The following is a 20,932-nucleotide window of genomic DNA, read 5'->3' on the forward strand; positions in this document are numbered from 1 at the left end:
GTGACTGTTAAGTCCCTTTAAGGACAGTTTTCAAGTTGCTGTTGCAGAAAGTGGCCACAAGGTGCCAGCATGTCTTCGATGCCAATGCCGCTTACTCTGCAAACAGCCTCAGTGGAAGCCCTGGCTGGGATTGTACATTAGACAGCAGTGTACCAGAAGCAACACCCCAAAAGCTTGGGTCTCGTTACTTCTTATTTTTTTTTGTCAGTTTGATGTTTAGTTTTGCCTGGAGTAACACTGATATATGGTGTTGTATACGTCATATGTGTACACAATCTTTTACATTTGCACATATAGATATATATTGATCTGCAAATTTTTTTCTCATAGAGGTTATTTCAGAATGTTGAGTAGACCTCCCTTGGTATACCTGTGTCCTTGTTAATTATGTATTTTATTAAAATTGTTTCCATTTGTTAATCCCAACTTCCTTATTTATCCCTTCCCTGTGTCTTTCACCTTGTATAATGATAATATTATTGTGTAGTTTTATGAGTCTGTTTCTCTTTGGTGCATTGGTTTCTTGGTATTAATTTTTAGACTATACCAATAAGTGCTATCTGTCTTTTTCTTCTTAGTTGCCCTTCTTAGCGTGGTTAGAACTGGGTCCAAGTGGGTTGCTGCCGTGGTTATTATTTCATTCTGTTTCATGACTGAGTCACGTTCCTGGTGGACATGTAGCAGTTCCTCTTTATGCATTCATCTGGACCGACACTTTGTTTCCAGATCTTAGCTGTTGTAACTGGTGGTCCACTGCAGATTTGGTTGCATATTTCTTTTTGAATTCTGGTTTTGCCCGGATATTCTCTTAGGCATTGACTGCTGGTTCATAGGGAGCTTAGTTTCCCTTTCAGGCACCCGCATACTGTTCTGTGTAGGGGTTGTTAACAGTTTCATCCCATGGGCTCCTTTGGAGGCTTTCCTTTTCTTCAGGGCCTCTCTATCATGTATTCTTTGAAGACTCATTGATGATGGCCATTCAGACTGGGGCGAGGTGAGCCCTCTTTGTAATTTTGATTGGCATGTCTCTAAGAACCTGCGAGTTTGTGCACCATTTCATGTGACTTTTTTTTTTTTAAGTGGTAATAAATTGACTTGTTGAAATTGGCTCCTTGAAAGTGGGCCATGTGTTGAATTTTTCGATTATGTCTTCAGGACATTTAGTGACAGCAGATGTCATTTATAGCTCTGCTCTCCTTGTGAGTATCGCCAGCATCTAAGCATTGGGTTTGGCTTCCCTGGTGGTGCTAGTGATAAAGAACCCCCCCGTCAGTGCAGGAGACGTAAGAGACATGTGTTTGACCCCTGGTTTGGGAAGATCCTCTGGAGGAGGGCATGGCAAGCCACTGCAGTATTCTTGCCTGGAGAGCCCCATGGACAGAGGAGCCAGGTAGGCTCTGATGCGTAGAGTCACAGAGTTGGACACGACCTAATCAACTTAGTATGCAGCATGCATGCCTGCAAAAATTGGTTTTAAAGTTGCTGTTTTGGAAAATGGCCACAAGGGAGCAAGATTTCTTCATGCCCAACTCTGTTTACTACAGAAAGCAGAGCCTTAGTGAAAGTGGTGTTCCTGAGTGGTAAATAAGTGTGGCATGTGCCAGGACAAATGCCCATAGGCTTGTGTCTCATTACCTTTTGTTTTTATTAATTTAGTTTTTAATTTAGTGAGTTGTTTAAAAAATGTTTTGCTTTTGTGTGTGTAGAGAATCTTTTTCACTTCTATATATATCTGTTCCCTTTGGCCGCTTTTCTCGTATAGGTTATCTCAGAGTGTTGTTATCTCCCTTGCTCCACTGTAGGTCCCTATTAATTGCCTATTTTATACATATTATTGTGGAATGTTACACAAGCTCTTAACTGATCCCTACCCCCACCTTCCCCTTTTGGTAATCCTAATTTGGTTTTCGAATTTTGTGAGTCTGTTTCTCCTTTGTCAGTTGGTTCATGGGCTTTTCCATCAATTTTCAGCTTCCACTGATAAGTATAATTGGTCTTTTTCTATGTCTAGGTCCGTGTATGTGGCTGCAGTTGGCATTTTCTCATTTTTTCATCACTGATGAATATGCCACTTTGGGCATGTGCCACTTCTATATGCACTCATCTATCCTTGGATATGTTGATTGTTTCCCAAAGCTTGTCTATTGAAAATGGTGCTAAGGTGCACTTTGGGTGCAAGATTCTTTTAGAATCCTGGTGGCCTTTGAATATGCTCTCAGGAGTGTGACTTCTGAAATATATGGTTTTTACCTTTTAAGGACAATTTTATACTGTTGTCTGTAGCTGTTACCATTTAAACCACTGGCATATAAAATGGTCCCCTTTTCTCCACCCCCACTCTAGCATTTATTGTTTGTAGACATTTTGATAATGGCGGTTCTGACTGCTGAAAGGTGATCCTGCTTTGGAATCTTGGTTTGCATGTCTCTAATAATTAGTGATTTTGTGCATCACTTCGTGTGCTTTAAAAAAAAATAGTGTCAGTAGTATCTGCCTTTCCTTATTTCTTGATGAAACTCTAGCCTATTTTTTTTTAAGATTTCTTTTGGAACACTTACCTCTGGAAATTTTTCAGGAGAAGTATCTTTATAGCCCAGCCTTTCCTGGTGAATGCAAGTCCCGGAAGCCGTAGTTTTCAAGTTGCTGTTGCAGAAAGCAGACACGAGGTGGCAGCACTTCCTCGCAGCCCGGCTCTGCTTACTCTGGCAAATAGCCTGGGGCAGTCCTGGTTTGGGGTTTTACATTAGAGTGGAATGTGCCAGAAGCAACACCCCGAAGCTTGTGTCTTTTCACTTGTTTGTTTGTTTTTTTTTTTTTTTGGTCAGTTTAATGTATAGTTTTGCTTGGAGTAGCACTGATATATACAGTGTTCTACGTGTTGTTTGTGTACACAATCTTTTACACTTCCACATATACATATATGTATTGATCTTCAAATTATTTCCTCATAGAGCTTATTGTGAAATGTTGAGTAGCCTCTTTTGGTATACTATGTCCTTGTTAATTATATATCTCATATGAAATTTTTTCTATTTGTTAATCTCTACTTCCTTATTTATCCCTCCCCTGCATCTTTCCTATTTGCTAACAATAATTTTATTATCGACTCCTGTGAGTCTGTCTGGTCAGTCGGTTTCTTGGTATTAATTTTTAGATTCCACCTGTAGGTCTTATCATCTGATGTGTGTCTTTTGATGCTGAGTTCCCTTTCTCATGGTTAGAAGCATTAGTAGGTATATGGAGGTTGCTGCCTTTGGTATTGTTTCATTCTGATGTTCTATGGTGGACATGTAGCGGTTCCTCTTTATGCATTTCTCCTTGATGGACACTTTGTTTCCAGATCTTTGCTGTTGTACCGGTGCCCCACTGAAGCTTCCGTGCATGTTGCTTTTCAAATTCTGGTTCTTTGGGGTTATTCTCTTAAGCCAGGGAATACTGGATCATTGGTAGCTTTAGTTTTTTTTGGAAAGACAGCTGTGTACTGTTCTGTGTAGGTGCTGTTACCAATTTCAGCCCTGCACCCTAGGAGGGTGTCATTTTCTCCAGGCCCTCTCCACTGTGGGTTCTTTGAGGACTCCTTGATGATGGCCATTCAGACTTCCGTGAGGTGACCCCTCGGTTGTAGTTTTGCTTTGCATGTCTCTAAGAACTAGTCATTTTTGTGCACAATTTCATGTGCTCTCTCTTTTTTTTTTTAACGGTGGTAATAAAAGTGACTTGTTGAAATTGGCTCCTTGAAAGTGGGCCATGTGTTGAATTTGTTTTGATTACCTTCTTCAGGCCATTTAGTGATAGCAGATGTCATAGCCTGGCAGCCCTTGTGAATAGTGTGTGCCCAGAAGCATTGGTTTTAAAGTCGCTGTTTCAGAAAATAGCTGCATGGTGGCAGTGTTTCCACATGCCAACTGGAAGTTACTGCAGAAAGCAGAGTCTTAACGGAAGTGGTGTCCTGGGTTGTCAATTTTTGTGCAGTGTGCCAGCACAACACCCATAAGCTTGTGTCCCATTTATTTATTTATTTTTTTAATTTAGTTTTTATTTTTTGATGGAATAAATTATTTTAAAATGCTGTGTTTAATACAGTATAGAGAATTGTTGCCAGTTCTACATGTGTCTGTTCATCACGTGTTGTTTTTGTACACAGGGTGTTACAGAGTATTGTGGAGACCTCCCTTGCTCTGCAATGGGTCCTTGTTGATCACCTGTTTTATATGCATTATTGTGGATTTGCTAATATCAACCCCCTAATTGTTACCTTTCCCCATTTCCCCCTTTTTAGATAACCCTAAATTTCTTTTCTAATTTTGTGAGTCTTTTCTCTTTGTTCACTTGGTTTATGGGCGTCAATTTTATGATTCCAGCAATAATGGTATTTTTCTTTTTTTTTTCCCCTGACCTACTTCACTCGGTGTGATTACAACAAGGTCCATGTACATTATTGCAGTTAGAATTGTCTCTTTCTTTTTCATAGCTAAGTATTATGCCATTGTGGACACAGTCCACTGCTTATTTGTGTGTTCATCTGTTTTTGGACATTTTGCCTACTTCTGGATCCTGGCTTTTGGTAGTGGTGCTGTAGTACAAAGTTGGGTGCAAGTTTCTTTTAACTTGTGATTATCTTTGCTGGTCCTCTTAGGAATAGGACTGCTGAAATGTGTATGGCAACTCTGTTTTTCCCATTGAAAAACAGTTTCGTTCTATGGTCTATTTTGGCTTTGACAGTTTGTATACCACTGGCAATGTAAGAAGGTCCCCTTTGCTCCACCTTCACCCTAGTATTTTTTGTTTATAGACATTTTGATGCTGGCTATTCTGAATGCTGTGAGGTTATCCCTCATTATAATCTTGATTTGCATGTCTCTCATAGTTTGTGATTGTCTGCATTAGTTCATGTTCTTTTTTAAAGAAAATAATGAGTAGTATTTACCTTTTGCTATTGTTTTGATGAAATTCTGCCCTTTGTAAAGTTTTTTCTTTTTTAAGAAAACTTACTTGCAGCAAATTTTTACAATAGGTATCTTACAGCCAAACTCTCCTTGTGAATATTAGTCCCCTTAACCACAAGTTTTAAAAGGCAAAGAAACCAGAAATCAATTTGCCAACATCCGTTGGATCATCAAAAAAGCAGGAGAGTTCCAGAAAAACATCTACTTCTGCTTTATTGCCTACACCAAAGCCTTTGACTGTGTGGATCAGAACAAACTGTGGAAAGTTCTTGAAGAGATGGGAATACCAGGCCACCTGACCTGCCTCCTGAGAAATCTTAATGCAGGTCAAGAAGCAACATTAGAACTGGACATGGAACAACAGACTGGTTCCAAATCGGGAAAGGAGTACATCAAGGAGATATATTGTCACCCTGCTTATTTAACTTATATGCAGAGTACATCATGTGAAATGCCAGGCTGAATGAAGCACAAGCTGGAATCAAGATTGCTGGGAGAAATATTAATAACCTCAGATATGCAGATGACACCACCCTTATGGCAGAAAGCAAAGAGGAACTAAAGAGCCTCTTGATGAAAGTGAAAGAGGAGAGTGAAAAAGTTGGCTTAAAGCTCAACATTCAGAAAACTAAGATCATGGCATCTTGTCCCATCACTTCATGGCAAATAGGTGGGGAAACAATGGAAACAGTGACAGAGTTTATTTTTGGGGGCTCCAAAATCACTGCAGATGGTGACGGCAGCCTTGAAATTAAAAGACGCTTGCTCCTTGGAAGAAAAGCTATGACCAACCTAGACAGCATATTAAAAAGCAGAGACATTACTTTGCCAACAAAAGTCCATCTAGTCAAAGCTATGGTTTTTCTAGTAGTCATGTATGGATGTGAGAGTTGGGCTATAAAGAAAGCTAAGCGCTGAAGAATTGATGCTTTTGAACTGTGGTGTTGGAGAAGACTCTTGAGAGTCCCTTGGACTGCAAGGAGATCAAACCAGTACATCCTAAAGGAAATCAGTCCAGAATATTCCTTGGAAGGATTGATGCTGAAGCTGAAATTCCAATACTTTGGCCACCTGATGCAAAGAACTGACTCATTGAAAAAACCCTGATGCTGGGAAAGATTGAAGGTGGGAGGAGAAGGAGATGGCCAAGGATGAGATGGCTGGATGGCATCACCAACTCGATGGACAGGAGTTTGAGTAAGCTCCGGGAGTTGGTGATGGACAGGGAAGCCTGGCGTGCTGCAGTCCATCGGGTTGCAAAGTGTCAGACATGACTGAGGGACTGAACTGAACTGAACTGAGTTGCTCAATCATGTCTGACTCTTTGCACCCAGGGATTGAGCACATTAGGCTTCCTGTCCTTCACTGTCACCTGGAATTTTGTCAGACTCGTGTCCCTTGAGTTGATAATGCCATTTAACCCATCTCATCCTCTGTTGTCCCCTTTTCCTCCTGCTGTCAATCTTTCCCAGCATCACAGTCTTCTTCAATGAGTTGGCTCTTTATATCAGGTGACCATATATAACCTTCAGTATAACTATATATAACCTTCAATGAGTTGGCTCTTTACATCAGGTGACCATATATAACCTGAGCTTCAGGTTCAGTCCTTCCAATGATTTATTCAGGGTTGATTTCCTTTAGAATTGACTGACTTGATCTCCTTGCTCTCCAAAAGACTCTCAAGAGTCTTCTCCAGCACCAGAGTTGGAAAGCGTCAATTCTTTGGTGCTCAGCCTTATTTATAGTCCAACTCTCACATCTGTACATGACAACTGGATTAAAAAAATCCATAGCTTTGACTGTATGAACCTTTGTCGGCAAAGTGACATCTCTGCTTTTTGATATGCTGTCTAGGTTTATTGTAGTCATTCTTCCGAAGAGCAGGAATTTTTAAATTTCATGGCAGGTCATCATCTACAGTGATTTTTGGAGCCTAAGAAAATAAAGTCTGTCACTGTTTCCATTTTGCCCCATCTGCTTGCCATGAAGTGATGGGACCAGATGCCATAATCTTAGTTCTTTGAATGTTGAGTTTTAAGCCAGTGGAAAAACTCTCCTCTTTCACCTTCATCAAGAGGCTCTTTAGTTCTTCTTCACTTTCTGCCATAAGGGTGGTGTATTCTGCATATCTGAGGTTGTTGATATTTTTCCCGACAATCTTGATTTCAGCTTGTGCTTTATCCAGCCTGGCATTTCACATGATGTACTCTGCATAGAAGTTCAATAAGCAGGGTGACAGTAGACAGCCTTGACGTACTCCTTTCTCAATTTGAAACTAGTCCGTTGTTCCATTTCCCGTTCTAACTCTTGCTTCTTGACCTGCATACAGGTTTCTTAGAAGTTAGGTAACGTGGTCTGGCATTCCCATCTCTTTAAGAAATTTCCACAGTTTGTTGTGATCCACACAGTCAAAGGTTTTAGCATAGTCAGTGAAGCAGAAGTAGATGTTTTTCTGGAATCCCTTGCTTTTTTCTGTGATCTAAGAGATGTTGGCAATTTGATCTCTGTTCCTCTGCCTTTTCTAAATCCAGCTTGTACATCTGGAAGTTTTTGGTTCACGTATTGTTGAATTATGGATGGAAGGATTTTGAGTATTACCTTGCTATCGTGTGAAATGAGTGCAGTTGTGTGGTAGTGTGAACATTCTTTGGCTTTCCCTTTCTTTGGGATTGGAATGAAACCTGAACATTTCCAGTCCTGTGACCACTGCTGAGTTTCCCAAATTTGCTTGCATATTGAGCATAGCACTTTAACAGCATCATCTTTTAGGTTTTGAAATAGCTCAGCTGGAATTCCATCACCTCCACTATTTGTTTGTAGTATGATTCCTAGGGACAATCGACTTCATGCTCCAGAATGTCTGGCCCTAGGTGACCGATCACAGCATTGTGGTTATCCGGGTCATGAAGGCCTTTTTTTAAACAGTTCTTCTGTGTATTCCTGCCACCTCTTCTTAGTATCTATTGCTTCTGTTAGGTCCATAATATTTCTTTATTGTGCTTATCTTTGCATGAAATGTTCCCTTGATATCTTAAATTTTCTTGAAGAGATCTCTGTAGTTTTCCCCATTCTATTGTTTTCTGCTATTTCTTTGCATTGTTAAGAAGGCTTTCTTATTGGATCTTTCTATTCTTTGGAACTCTGCATTCAGATGAGTATATCTTTCCTTTTCTCCTTTCCCTTTTGCTTCTCTTTTTTTTCAGGTATTTATAAGGCCTCCTCAAACAACCATTTTGCCTTGTTGCATTTCTTTTAAGTTGCTGTTGCAGAAAATGGCCACAAGGCGGCAGCATTTCTGCACAGCCCAGCTCGGCTCCCTCTGCAAACAGAGCTTCAGTGGAAGTTGTGATGTGGGGTATAAATTAGCCTGTAATGTGCCAGATGCAACACCCCAGTGCTTAGGTCTTAGGTCTCATCACTTCTTGGTAATGTGTCATTTTGCTTGGAGTCACAGCAACATAAAATGATAAATGTGTTGTGTGTGTACAGAACTTTTACATTTACACATATACATATAGAGAGAGAGCCTCATTATTTTCCCATAGCTGTTATTCCACAAAGTCTAGTAGAGCTCCTGTCATATACCTTTTTCCTTATTGATTATGTATTCATAAGTAATAATTTGTTTGTTAATCTCAGCCTTCTAATTTGTCTCTTTCCTGCATCTTTCCCCTTTGTTAGATGTAATTTTATTTTCTAGTCTTGTGAGTCTGTTACTTTTGAGTCAGCTGGTTTCTTGATATTAATTTTTATATTCTGCCTATAAAGTGGGTTCAATTCCTGGCTCGGGAAGACCCTCTGGAGAAGGGAATGGCTACTCACTCCAGTGTTCTTGCCTGGGCTGCAAAGAATTGGACACAACTAAGCAACTAACAGTTTCACATAAGTGATATCGTATGATATCTGTTCTGAGTTACCTCTTTCATCTTGCTTAGAACTAGTTCCATGTAGGTTGCTGCCATTGGTGTTATTTCCTTCCATTGCATGGCTGAGATGTGTTCCATGGTGGACGCGTAGCAGTTCCTCTTTGTGAACTCATTCTTTTTTTTTATTTTATTTTTTTTTTTTATTTTTATTTTTTATTAGTTGGAGGCTAATTACTTCACAACATTTCAGTGGGTTTTGTCATACGTGAACTCATTCTGATGGACACTTTGTTTTGTTGCCAGGTTTTCGCTATTGTAACTGTGCCCCTCAGCAGCTTTAGAGCTTGTTTCTTTTTGAATTTTGGTTTTCCCCTGATACTCTCTTAGGCGTTTGATGCAGGGTCATAGGTAGCTCTCCTTTTCATTTCCAGACCCTGCACACTTCTGTGTAGAGACTGTTACCAGTTCCATCCCACCAGCCCCACAGGAGGCTGTCTTTTTCTCCAGGCCATCTCCACCAAGTCTTCTTTGACAACTCACCGATGATGGCTGTCAGACTGGGGTGAGTGGAGTCCTGGTAGTTTTGATTTGTATACCGCGTGATTTGGGCATTTTGTGCATCATCACATGGGTTCTTTTTTGCTTTAATGGTTGTAATAAAATCTACTTGTTGATATTGGCTCCTTGAAAGTGGGCCATATGTTGATTTTTTTTTTTTTTTATTACCTTCTTAGGACATTTAGTGACTGCAGATGTCCTTTAAGCCCTGCAATCCTTGTGAATATTGTGTGACTGTAAGCATTGTTTTTTTTTTTTTTCCCCTTTATTTTTATTAGTTGGAGGCTAATTCCTTTACAATGTTGTAGTGGTTTTTGTCATACAATGACATGAATCAGCCATGGATTTACATTGCTGCTTTGGGAGATGGCCATAAGGCAGCAGGACTTCATTTCCAGTTACTACAGAGATCAGAGCCTTAGCGGACGTGGTGTTCCTGGGTTGTAAATGAGTGTGGAGTATGCCAGCACAGTCACCCAGAAGCTTGTGTCTCATTATTTGTCTTTTTTTAAGTTAATTTTATTTTTATATTTTAATTAAGTTTTAAAATGTAATTTTTTTTGTAGATGTAGGGAATCTTTTCCAGTTCCACATATATCCATTCGTCTTCAGGTTCTTTCTCGTGTAGGTTATTAGAGTGTTGTGTAGACCTCCCTTGCTCTCTAGCTATAGCAGCTCCTTTTTGATGACCTATTTTGTATGTATTATAGTGGATTAGTTAGCGCCCCCCCACCTTGCTAATTGATCCCTTCCCCCATCTATCCCTTCTGGTAACCGCAATTTTGTTTTCTAACTTTTTGAGTTTCTTTCTGTTTTGTTTGTTGCTTCATGGGTATCCATTCTCAGTTGTCCAATGATATGTGACGTCCTGTGGTGTCTGTCTTTTTCCCGACTTACTTCCCTCAGTATGATTATAGCTGGGTCCATTGTAGAGCAGTAATATGAAAATAGATTTTTAGTTTTCATTTGTTAGATATGCATCGATGCAATGATTGACCAAAGCTATTGTTTGCAAGTGTCTGAATGTAATGGGAGTTGTTGTTTTGGGTGGTGGCAGTGTATTCTTTGGTGAGGAAGGCATTAGGAGACGCTTTAATTGAAGAGACACACTGGGCAAGATAGGGCCCTGTCCTGAGCCTTTGTTTAGAATGGTAGCTGGGTAGAATTGTTCCTGGGGTTATGTTTATGTTGGTGTTGTTACTTGTGTATAATGATGGATTTTGAGGACTGTTTGGGTAGCAAGGGAGATAGGTTGATAGATTGACATGCTTTAGGCCTGGTTCTACTCCCTCCAGAATCTCACCTGTTCTTTTCGTCACTAAGCACCTTCATTTTTCCTTTAGCTCATTGTGACCCAGACCTACAGATGAATTTGGGCTATATCTCACCCTGATGCTCATATACCCCAGTGTAACTAGGAGTTTCCCCTTGGAGACTTACCAACCTGTTACTTTCCGGGAAGAAACTAGCTTACCTTAGGTGATTTCCAGTGTCTAGTCCTTGCTTCGTGCATAATACCCTTGGGGGTCTTACCATTGCAGTAAGTGACCATTTTATAACAAAGGAAGGAACATTATAGTGGTTAACTTTAAAACTGATAGTTGAACAGAACTGTGGTAGGCTTTTGTCTCTGCATATGTGTTTTGTGGGTATATGGTTGTTAAGATAATTTTTACTCTTGCTAGCTCAAAATTATTATTGTATATGTATGCATGTTTGTGTTTATTTCAAGTCCTGCCTTGTTCTAAAAGGATTAAGGTAACTTTTCCCTTCTTTCCATCCCATCATGTGAAATATAATTAATATGTATGAACCACTTTGTGAGGAATGCAGCTCATTTAATTAGCTTTGATTTGGAAATTAGAGGACAGGAGAGGACATCACAGGATGGGGGTCCCAAAGGGACTGGAACTGGGAACCAGTTGATGTAAAGTTGGAAAGAGAATCGTGGTGATGATGGCCGATTTAGAACGTGTGGTTGGAGGTGACAAAGTTTCCACTTGTTTCCAGAGGGGATTTAATGCTTCCCCATCAGCAAAGCCCTGAGCCATGAAGAATGAACTTGGCAACATCCCTCTGACTGTCAGAATCTCCTTTCTCCTCCTGGGCTGTGTTACTGGTGGTAGGATTGCTGGGATCAGCGAGGTGGCAGGCCTGCAAGACTGTTAAAGATTGTGAGAAGTGACTTTGTGATGATCTTTAAAAATAATACCTTTTATTCTGAAAGTTCAAGTGCAGTTTAACATTAATCGCAGCTGTCAGGACAACCTAAAATGTCTCCTCTTTCAAGAAAGCTGATTTTCTTCCCTCAGCTGAAAACTGAGTGATTAATTAGCCTGTCATTATCAAAGAAGATGGTAATGTTAGTAGATAACTGCATTTCCTGTTAAGTGGATTACCTTCTGTATTTTATGTGGAGTTCATGTATATATTTTAGAAACACGTTCATCTTTAAACCAAGTCACCACTGTTAAAGCTGCATCGTGAGATTTTAAGGTTTTTCTTGATACTTAACTTGGAAAAGTCATCTCAGAGCATCTTCTGTCTTAATGGGCATCTTAAGGCAGCTTCTTTTGGTGTCCTGATTCTCTACACCGGTTCTTGCCAACCCTCTGCCCCTCAGCGAATCTACTGACACACACAGATGGTCCCCAGCAGAGCCGATTCCTTTCATCCACGTGTGAGCCTGCGTTTCAGGCAGTCCAGCTGACGTGTGCCCGATTAGGAAAGTCCCGAACACTCCAGTTACTGCTCGCTTTTTCTCTTGGTTGCTTTTGGGCATTTTGTTTACCTCCTGTCCACCTTCACCATTTGAACTTCAGACTGCAGGTACCCGAGATGACCTTTCCTTCTTCCTAAAACCCAGTTATTCCTAATTTATAATGGTTTCAGCCCAACTTTCCACATATGTAAGTCCCCTCTCAGCACATTCACACAGTAGGTATTCTTCCTGGCTTCATCTTCTGAAGCAGTGGCTCCGATCTGGACTGGTTGCTCCCACGGCCTCCTGCTCAGCCGCCATCCTGGGATCTCCCTTAACCACCATCCCATCACGTCTCCTGTGATGATTTCCTTACTTTCCCAGATCCTGGATTGCTTTTTTCTCTCTTGAGTTATGCCCTCATTTTGGTGGAGCAGCTCCTTCAATTGCTTCATGAGGAAGGGTTCCTCAGCAGGAATCTTTTTGAATCCATAGATGCATGGAACAGTAAGGACCTAACAGAAGCAGAAGAGATTAAAAAGAGGTGGCAAGAATACGCAGAAGAACTGCACACACAGAAAAAGGTGTTAATGACCTGGATAACTATGATGGTGTGGTCACTCACCTAGGGCTGGACACCGTGGAGCAGGATGTCAGGTGGGCCTCAGGAAGCATTACTGTGAAAAAACCTAGTGGGGGTGGTGGAATTCCAGCTGAGCTATTCATATTTGAAAACTTGCAAATTTGGAAAACTCAGCAGTGGCCACAGGACTGAAAAAGGTCAGTTTGCATTCTAATCCCAAGAACGGGCAATGCCAAAGAATGTTCAAATTACTGCATAGTTGTGCTCATTTCACGTACTAGCAAGGTTATGCTCAGACTCCTTCAAGCTCAGTTTCAGCAATACATGAATGGAAAACAGATTTACAAGCTGGGTTCCAGAGAGGCAGAGGAACCAGAGATCAAATTGCCATCATTTGTTGGATCATGGAGAAAGCAAGAGAATTCCTGAAAAACATCTACTTCTGCTTCATTGGCTATAGTAAAGCCTTTGACTGTGTGGACTGCAACAAGCTGAGGAAAATTTTTAGAGATGGGAAAACCAGACCACCTTACCTGCTTCCTGATAAATCTGTATGCAGGTCAAGAAGCAGCAGTTAGAACCGGACATACTGACTGGCTCAAAATAGGGAAAAGAGTATGACAAGGCTATATATATTGTCACCCTGTATTCAGGGTACATCATGTAAAATGCTGGGATGGATGAATCACAAGCTGGAATCAAGATTGACACAACAACCTCAGATATGCAGATAATACCACTCTAATCACAGAAATTGAAGAGGAGGTAAAGAACCTTTAGATGAAGATGAAAGAGGAGAGAGAAAAAACTGGCTTGAAACCCAACATTTAAACAACTAAGAATATGGCATCCAGTCCCATCACTTGATGGCAAATAGAAAAGGAAAAAGTGGAAGCAGTGATGGATTTTATTTTCGTGGGCTCCAAAATCACTGCTGATGATGACTGCAGCCATGAAAACAAAAGATGCTTGCTCCTTGGAAGGAAAGCAATGACAAACTCAGTGTATTGAAAAGCAGAGATATCACTTTGCTGATAAAGGTATGTGCAGTCAAAGCTATGGTTTTTGCAGTAGTCATGTAAGGATGTGAGAGTTGGACCATAAAAAAAAAAAATGAGCCCTGAAGAATTGAGGCTTTCGAATTGTGCTAGAGAAGACTCTTGAGAGTCCCTTGGATTGCAAGGAGATCAGTCTAATCAACCCAAAAGGAAATCAATCCAAAAAGGAAACCTGAATATTCCTTAGAAGGACTGATGCTGAAGCTCAAACTTCAGTACTTTGGCCACCTGATGCGATGAGCCGACTCATTGGAAAAGACTGGGAAAAGACTGCTGGGAAAGACTGAAGGCAAAAGGAGAGAGAGGCAGAGGATGAGACGGTTAGATAGCATCACCAACTCAATGGACATGAATTTGAGCAAACTCCAGGAGGTAGTGGTGGACAGAGGAGCCTGGCGTGCTACAGTCCATGGGGTCGCAGAGTCAGACACAACTTAGTGACCAGACAGCAACAACAATATCTGCAAAGGCCCTTATTAGGCCCTCAGGTTTGATTGATAGGCCTAATGTGGAGTTAAAGATTGAAATTAATTTTCCCTTAAAAATTTGAAGGCATTATGTCCCTGTCTTCCACCTTCAGTTTTGCTGTCGAGAATTTCTAGTGTTGTGCTATTCTTGATCTTTAGCTTGAAGCCTTTTTTTCCTCCTTCGAAGCTTGTGCTAGCTCCTTTTTAATCTTCAGTTTTCTGAAGTTTTACACTTCTCCCTCCAGAGATAAGAGCTGCAACAAATTTCCCTGCCTTTGGGGGTTCTATGGTGCAAATTGGATTGCTTCTTGACTTGCTACTGCTTTCTTCCTTGGGTATACTTTTCAGTTTCAAATGATTTTTTTCCCCCCTGCAGTCTGCTTCTCTCTTTCTCTTGCCCTTGAGGCTCCTAAGAAAACGACCATAAAAAACTTTACTGTGATTTTAGTGAGGTGTTTGGAGGGGTGAGCCGAGCCCTCCACTCCTCTCTCTTTGCCTGGAAGGCTACCCATTTGCCCATCACCCAGCTCTGCTGTGGATTTTTGCGCCCCACCTCCATCGTGGAGACAGCCCCTTGCCCCCAGAAAGACCACTCACAAGCTCTTGTCCTCAGACCCCCACTGTGTGGGCCCTGTCCGCAGCATTTGACTGGCAGTGACCACTGCCCTCTCTTCCAGATCATTCCTCCCCTTGCTGTAATGACTCCCGCTGTCCTGGTGTTTTCCATCACTGGTCCTTCCTCTAAGTCTTTCCAGCAGGTTCCTTCTCTGTATTCAGCCTCTAAATCCTTTTATTTGGAGTGCCTCAGGCTCGGTGATTTTTTTTTTTTTTTTGCGGGAAAGAAGGGGGCTTTGTGTCTTTGCTGTCCCTGGTTGGCTAGTCCAGTCCCCTGACTTCACTTTACATACCGCCGATGTGCTGATGGTGCCCTCTGAGATCTCTCCTGTGGGCTCCAGGCTCTACTTCCCACTTCATCCGCTTGGGAATGGTGTGAACAGAAATCTTGGTTTTCCCCTCAAACCTGCTCCTTCTCTAGTCAACCCTCCATGGAACCTCCATCTAGCTAGTTGCTCATCAAGCAAAAGTAATCAGATTGATTACTCCTTTTCCCCCCAATCTAATCCACTAGCAAGGCATGTGCCTAAAATACAGCTTCAGTGTATCCTTGCCCTTAGGTATCTAGTCCAGTGCCTGGCACACAGGAGGCATTCACTGGTACATGGGCAGATGAGTGATGTCCATAGGAAGCCAGGAAAATTGTTAAATTGTGGACTCTCTTAACATGTTCTGAAAGACAGTCTTTGAAAGTAAAGGCAGGGTGACTGTTCTAGATTAAAAGATATTTTATAAAAGACCTGGTAACAAGTGCTATACAGAATGCTTGATTGGATTCCATGTTTGTTTTTTTATTTAAAGCCAGCTAGAAAGGATACTGGGCTTCTCAGGTGGCGCTAGTCTTAAAGATCCCACCTGCCAATGCAGGAGACTTAAGAGATGCAGGTTCCATCCCTGGGTCGGGACGATCCCCCAGAGGAGAGCATGGCAACCCACTCCAGTATTCTTGCCTGGAGAATCCCATGGACAGAGGAGCCTGGTGGGCTACAATCCAGGGGGTCGCAAAGCGTCGGACACAACTGAATGGACTTAGCACATAAAGGATACTATTGGGACATTTGGGGAAACTTGATGGATTATAGGTAATGTTGTATCAATGGCTGCTATGATTATGTGGGAGGATGTCCTTGTATTTAGAAAATACAAGTTGAGGGCTTTTGGGATGATGTGTTATGATACCTGCAACTTGTTTTTCACATGGTTCAAAAGAAAAAAAAAAAGCTCTCTAGAAGGAAGAAGGGAGAAAAAAATGTAACACGAAGTTAACCATGCGTGAATCTAGCTGAGTGGAATGTGGGTTTTCGTTTTACCGTTCTATTTTACTGTAGGTTTGAAAAATTTTCGAAATAAAAAAGAAAAAAACAGTGGAGAAGAATTTAAGGAAAAGATATTTCAGGGCTATTTTTAAGCCCCAAAATGCTGAAATTAATTTTGAAGCATGATGTTAAATATAATAAAGCCTAAGGATAAATATATGTGTATGTGTGTGTGTGTGTCTGTGTATAGTTAATCAAACCAAGTAGAATTAAGGCCTTTCTGGAAAAGTTACCTCTTAAAAATTTGGCCTGAAAGCCTGCGACTCGCCCACCAGGGGGCAGTGCAGGAGCGTCATTCTGTTCCCTGCTGAGCGCCGTGGGTTTCTCCCCACATCACTGATTCCACAAGAGGTCACTCTTATCTGCACAAAACGTTTTCAGGATTCTTGGACCACTTTAATAGAGAATGTGGATAGTTATACTGCTTCCAGTTTCTTTCTTCCCACTCCGACCTGCTTCTGAGTTCTGTGGATTTTTGCCTCGGCTCCGCCGCTTCCTGGAGTAAAGACTTCACGCAAGGGTCTGGATAAGAGGGGTGCAGACCCGCTCTCCTGTGTGCGCTCCAAAAGGCCAAGAGTGCATTTGTCTACTCCCACCCCAGGAATTCAGTCTTTTTATTACAAACTGCCAAGTCATGGTCCTACCGCAGTTCATCTTTAGATTTCCTAGGATCTGTTGAAATTCTAGGAATTTCACTCAGCGGTTTTACCTCTCTTAAAGCTGTGATGTGGCTCTTTACTGAGTGATTCAGTTATATATAGCTCAGACGGTAAAGAATCCACTTGCAATACAAGAGTCGCAGGTTCCATTCTTGAGTTGGGAAGATCCCCTGGAGAAGGGAATGGTAACCCACTCCAGTATGCTTGCCCAGAGAATCCCATGACGTGGTTGACTTAGAAGGACTGTCTTTCTGTGCAGTTTACCAAGAAAGATGGCTTAGTGTGAATGTTGTAGAAAGTTACCCAGCAGATTAAATGGTTAGCCTGTGGTGAGTGAGTGTTCTTCCATTTAACATGTACTCAATGCCTGCAGAACCAGATTGCACTACTGGACTAGAATTAAAAACCACAGGAGTCAGACTCCAGAGCTGCTTATGATAGGTGAACGGGATAGAGTAGCCCCAAACAAATTTAGCAGGGCGCTCAGAAGGCAGCTCTCTGAGCAAAAAAGTGCTCTGGTAGGGGCAGGAGTGGGGGGCAGGGAATGTTGCTTCCTCTATCTTGGCTTAGTACATGGAGTCCTGTTTAGAGATCCTCCAAGGTCCAATAGCAGCGGGACAACACCAGCCTGTCTGGATAGCTTGCTCTGTCCCTCTGCAAGTGAGCGAAGTGCCCTTCGTGTGTCGTCATTGTCCAGTTCAGACCTCTGTTATAGCGCGCTGTTCGTGGCTGTTACATTGCATGCTCTTCTCTCTGAGGACAGAGACTGATTACTAATAGACTTGTGTATTTTCCCCACTCTGGTTCCATTCTGGTCCCATGCATGCTTTTTTTTCCCTCTGGGCTACCTCTTTTTTCCTCTTTTTTGGAGTCTTTTTCTCAAATACAATGACATAGACTTGCTAATATCTTAAAAAGTAAAGCAAAGAAAAGTAACCCTCATGGAGTGCCTTTTCTGTGTGTTGGACACTTCACTGTGTTAGGTGTTTTTATAAGCATTGTCTCCGTTAATCTTCTTCCTCTAACAGACTCGGCGAGCTTCTTCGCTGTTCTAGTCTTTGCACTCACTGTTTCTATTCCTGGGAACCTGTTTTTCCTCAAGTGATCAAGAAGGTGGTTTCCTTTCCTGCTAGCAAACGTGCAGTTTATAGGCCATCCTTCTGTGGTTGAGTTTATTAGGCTGGTGACCCCACTTTCCTCTCAGTGGTGGGTAGGGTCTCGGGGAGGGACTCACTGAGGCCAGCCTGAGAACTTGGACTTCCTCCCTCTCGCCGGGTCTCTGCCGTTCCAGCTGCTCCTCCAGTGCATCCTGATCACTGGATGTCTTGTTTTAGTTTACTAATTTATTTTAATTGCTCAGTTTCTTCCTCATGATAACTGATTACTTTCATCTAGACTGTATTTCTCCCTAGAACACAAGGGATTCAGTATTTTGGTTAGTTTTCCCCTTAAGCATGGGCTAACCCATCATCTTTTTTTTTTTTAATGAACATAATTTTATTTATTTTTTTATTTTGGCTGCTCTTTGTGGCATGCAAGATCTTAGTTCCCTGACCAGGAATCAAATCTATGCCCCTTGCGGTGGAATCACAGAGTCTTAACCACTGGCTAGCCAGGGAAGTCCCTAACCTATCATCTTTTAACATACAGTTTTGTTCTTTATAATCTGAAAGTCTAGATCATACCTTTGTAAACAGCTATATACTTACTTTAAAAGCTCATCCATTTTTACAGCTTTAGTATTAAAACGATGTAACCAAGTTCTCATCTTGTTATGGGGCTTCCCAGGTGACGCAGTGGTAAAGAGTCCACTGGCCAGTGTAGGAGACACAAGAGATGCAAGTTCCATCCCTGGTTCGAGAAGATTCCCTGGAGTAGGAAATGCCAGCCCACTCCAGTGTTCTTGCCTGGAGAATCCCCGTGGACAGAGGAGCCTGGTGGGTCCATGGAGTCACAAAGAGTCAGACACAACCAAGCACATATGTATCTTCTGTTATACCTATCTTCTATTATAAAATCTTACCTTAAAAAATCTTCTCCAACCTTTAAGGCTCACTTTAAGTCCTAAGTCCTCTGAGGTTTTCTGCACCTTTAGTAGCTCACATTAATCTTTCCTGCTCTCAGTACCTATACTTCAGTTTGGCCATTAATCTAAAGAATCTTATTTGTTATTTAATTGCTTTGTCTGTCTGTGTCTTATGTGACTGATGAGATGGTTGGATGCCAATTGATGGTGGCAATGTGTTCTTAATTTTTGCAGTGTTGAAAAAGAGTCACTTTAAAGGACTTTTTTGAAGCAAAATATTTTAAATATATTTTTCCTAATGGAGTTTTACATATTTTCTTAAACACAGTTTGAAAATTATTCATCTGGTTTAGGTTTTCTGAAAAGCATTTTCTTTCAGTGTAGGATGATTGTTTTTCTGTATTTTTATTATTCATTTTATTCTCAGTATTCATTTAAGAAGACTAATGTGTTCAGGTACAATGCTCCAAGGAAGTGTTTCGGAAAAGAAAGAATATTAATTATTTCCTGTAGCTTATCTATAAAAAGCCATTTCGGAAAGTACATTCATTTTAATTTTTTATTGGGACTTTGCGGTTGATTTTTACAGTTGCTATATTAAAGTCATTTTTAGTCTTCTACAGAAAATGTATAAAGGTTTATTTGATAAAATATCAATATTTTAATAGCTATAATTGTCTAAGCATTCCTAATTATGTGTTTAGCTTTCTAATTCTTACCAGAGCCTCTGTTTCCTGGCAAAGTTTAAACATCAGTCCCCAGTTAGGTTAATCTCTGTGTAATATAATTAAATTCATCTGACCTGGTTACTGGGTACATTTTAAATATCAGACTGCTAATCATGTCACCACGATGAATATTTCAATTTTAAAGTTGACCTTTTAGAATCAGCCTTTCTTTAATCTGCCAGTAGTACTTAACAGAAATATTTCTTTTTAAAAGTAACCTGACTTAATTAATGTATTTAATGATAAAAAAACAAAGTTATTATAAAATGTGTATAAGGCAAGCTGTCTTAAAAAAACTAATGACATTTCTTTTTCTTTATAGAGATACTTCCTAGTTGGGAGCAATCATGCAGAAACAAAATACCGTGTTTTGAAAATTGACAGAACAGAACCAAAAGATTTGGTTATCATTGATGACAGGGTAAGTATCTTGACAACCTGAATACAGACAGAAACCTTTGTACTTCTTATTTAATGGATATGAAATATCCTTACAGCTTCTAGCGATGTATACTTTTTTTTATCATACATCTAGAAATGACAGTTTTTCATGGCTGGCTAGAATTTTTAATTTCTAATCTGGTTTCTAAAATTACTGAGGTCAGAAAGTTTGCCAGAATTACACTTTGTCCTTCGTTTTGACTTTTTACGAAGCAAACTCTTTGGATAAGATAATGAATATATTTTCTTAAAGGGTTGCCCTTTTAAGGATCTGATATAACTCTCAATATTGCATCCACCAAAGAGATTATTTATTCTTCTTCTTTAATATGAAGCTCCTTGAAGTCAATAAGGACTTCTCTATTGCACTTTTTATTATACTGCTAAAAGTGATTGGTAGGGTCACTTCTGATGACTTGCTAGAGAAATGTTAAGCTATTCTTATCCACATGTCATATTATTCAGAGTTGGGACTTAATTCAGGTGGCACAAAAATATGAGGCTTTTAGTCAAAAGAGAAATATAATAAGGTGGAATTGAACAGTTAATTTTAACTCTCAGGTGAGGGCAGCTAACTAACACTTTGTGTTGAAGTTCCTGTCTGAATATTTCTGAATCCGTGTGGATTTTCAAAGGTTTTTCAAAGGTATCAATAGCTGTAGTTTGGAAATCATTTTCACTAAGCTCTTTGGAAAACTAATTTCTATGTTATAATAATTTTGGATATATTGTGTTTTGTGACTTCCCATACTTTTGGGTATCATGGTCCTCCTTCGCCCACACACATACCATCTGGCAGTATTTATTAATACAATGTAATGATACTTGACTCTTTAGAGTCCCTTGGACTGCAAGGAGATAGAACCAGTCCATCCTAAAGGAGATCAGTCCTGGGTGTTCATTGGAAGGACTGACGCTGAAGCTGAAACTCTAGTACTTTGGCCACCTCATGCGAAGAGTTGACT

The 20,932-nt window shown here is 40.7% G+C and overlaps 1 protein-coding gene across 1 annotated transcript in view; it reads left to right on the plus strand.

Moving 5' to 3' along the window:
- Positions 1–20,932, plus strand: part of FIG4 (FIG4 phosphoinositide 5-phosphatase) — a 174,578-nt gene that overhangs the window by 25,454 nt on the left and 128,192 nt on the right. Inside the window, exon 2 of the mRNA XM_043439281.1 lies at positions 19,849–19,947. Within this exon, the coding sequence (XP_043295216.1) occupies positions 19,849–19,947 (99 nt within the window). The remainder of the gene's footprint in view (positions 1–19,848; positions 19,948–20,932) is intronic.

Source organism: Cervus canadensis, chromosome 20 (assembly GCF_019320065.1).
Source record: "Cervus canadensis isolate Bull #8, Minnesota chromosome 20, ASM1932006v1, whole genome shotgun sequence".
NCBI classification, from domain to species: Eukaryota; Metazoa; Chordata; class Mammalia; order Artiodactyla; family Cervidae; genus Cervus; species Cervus canadensis.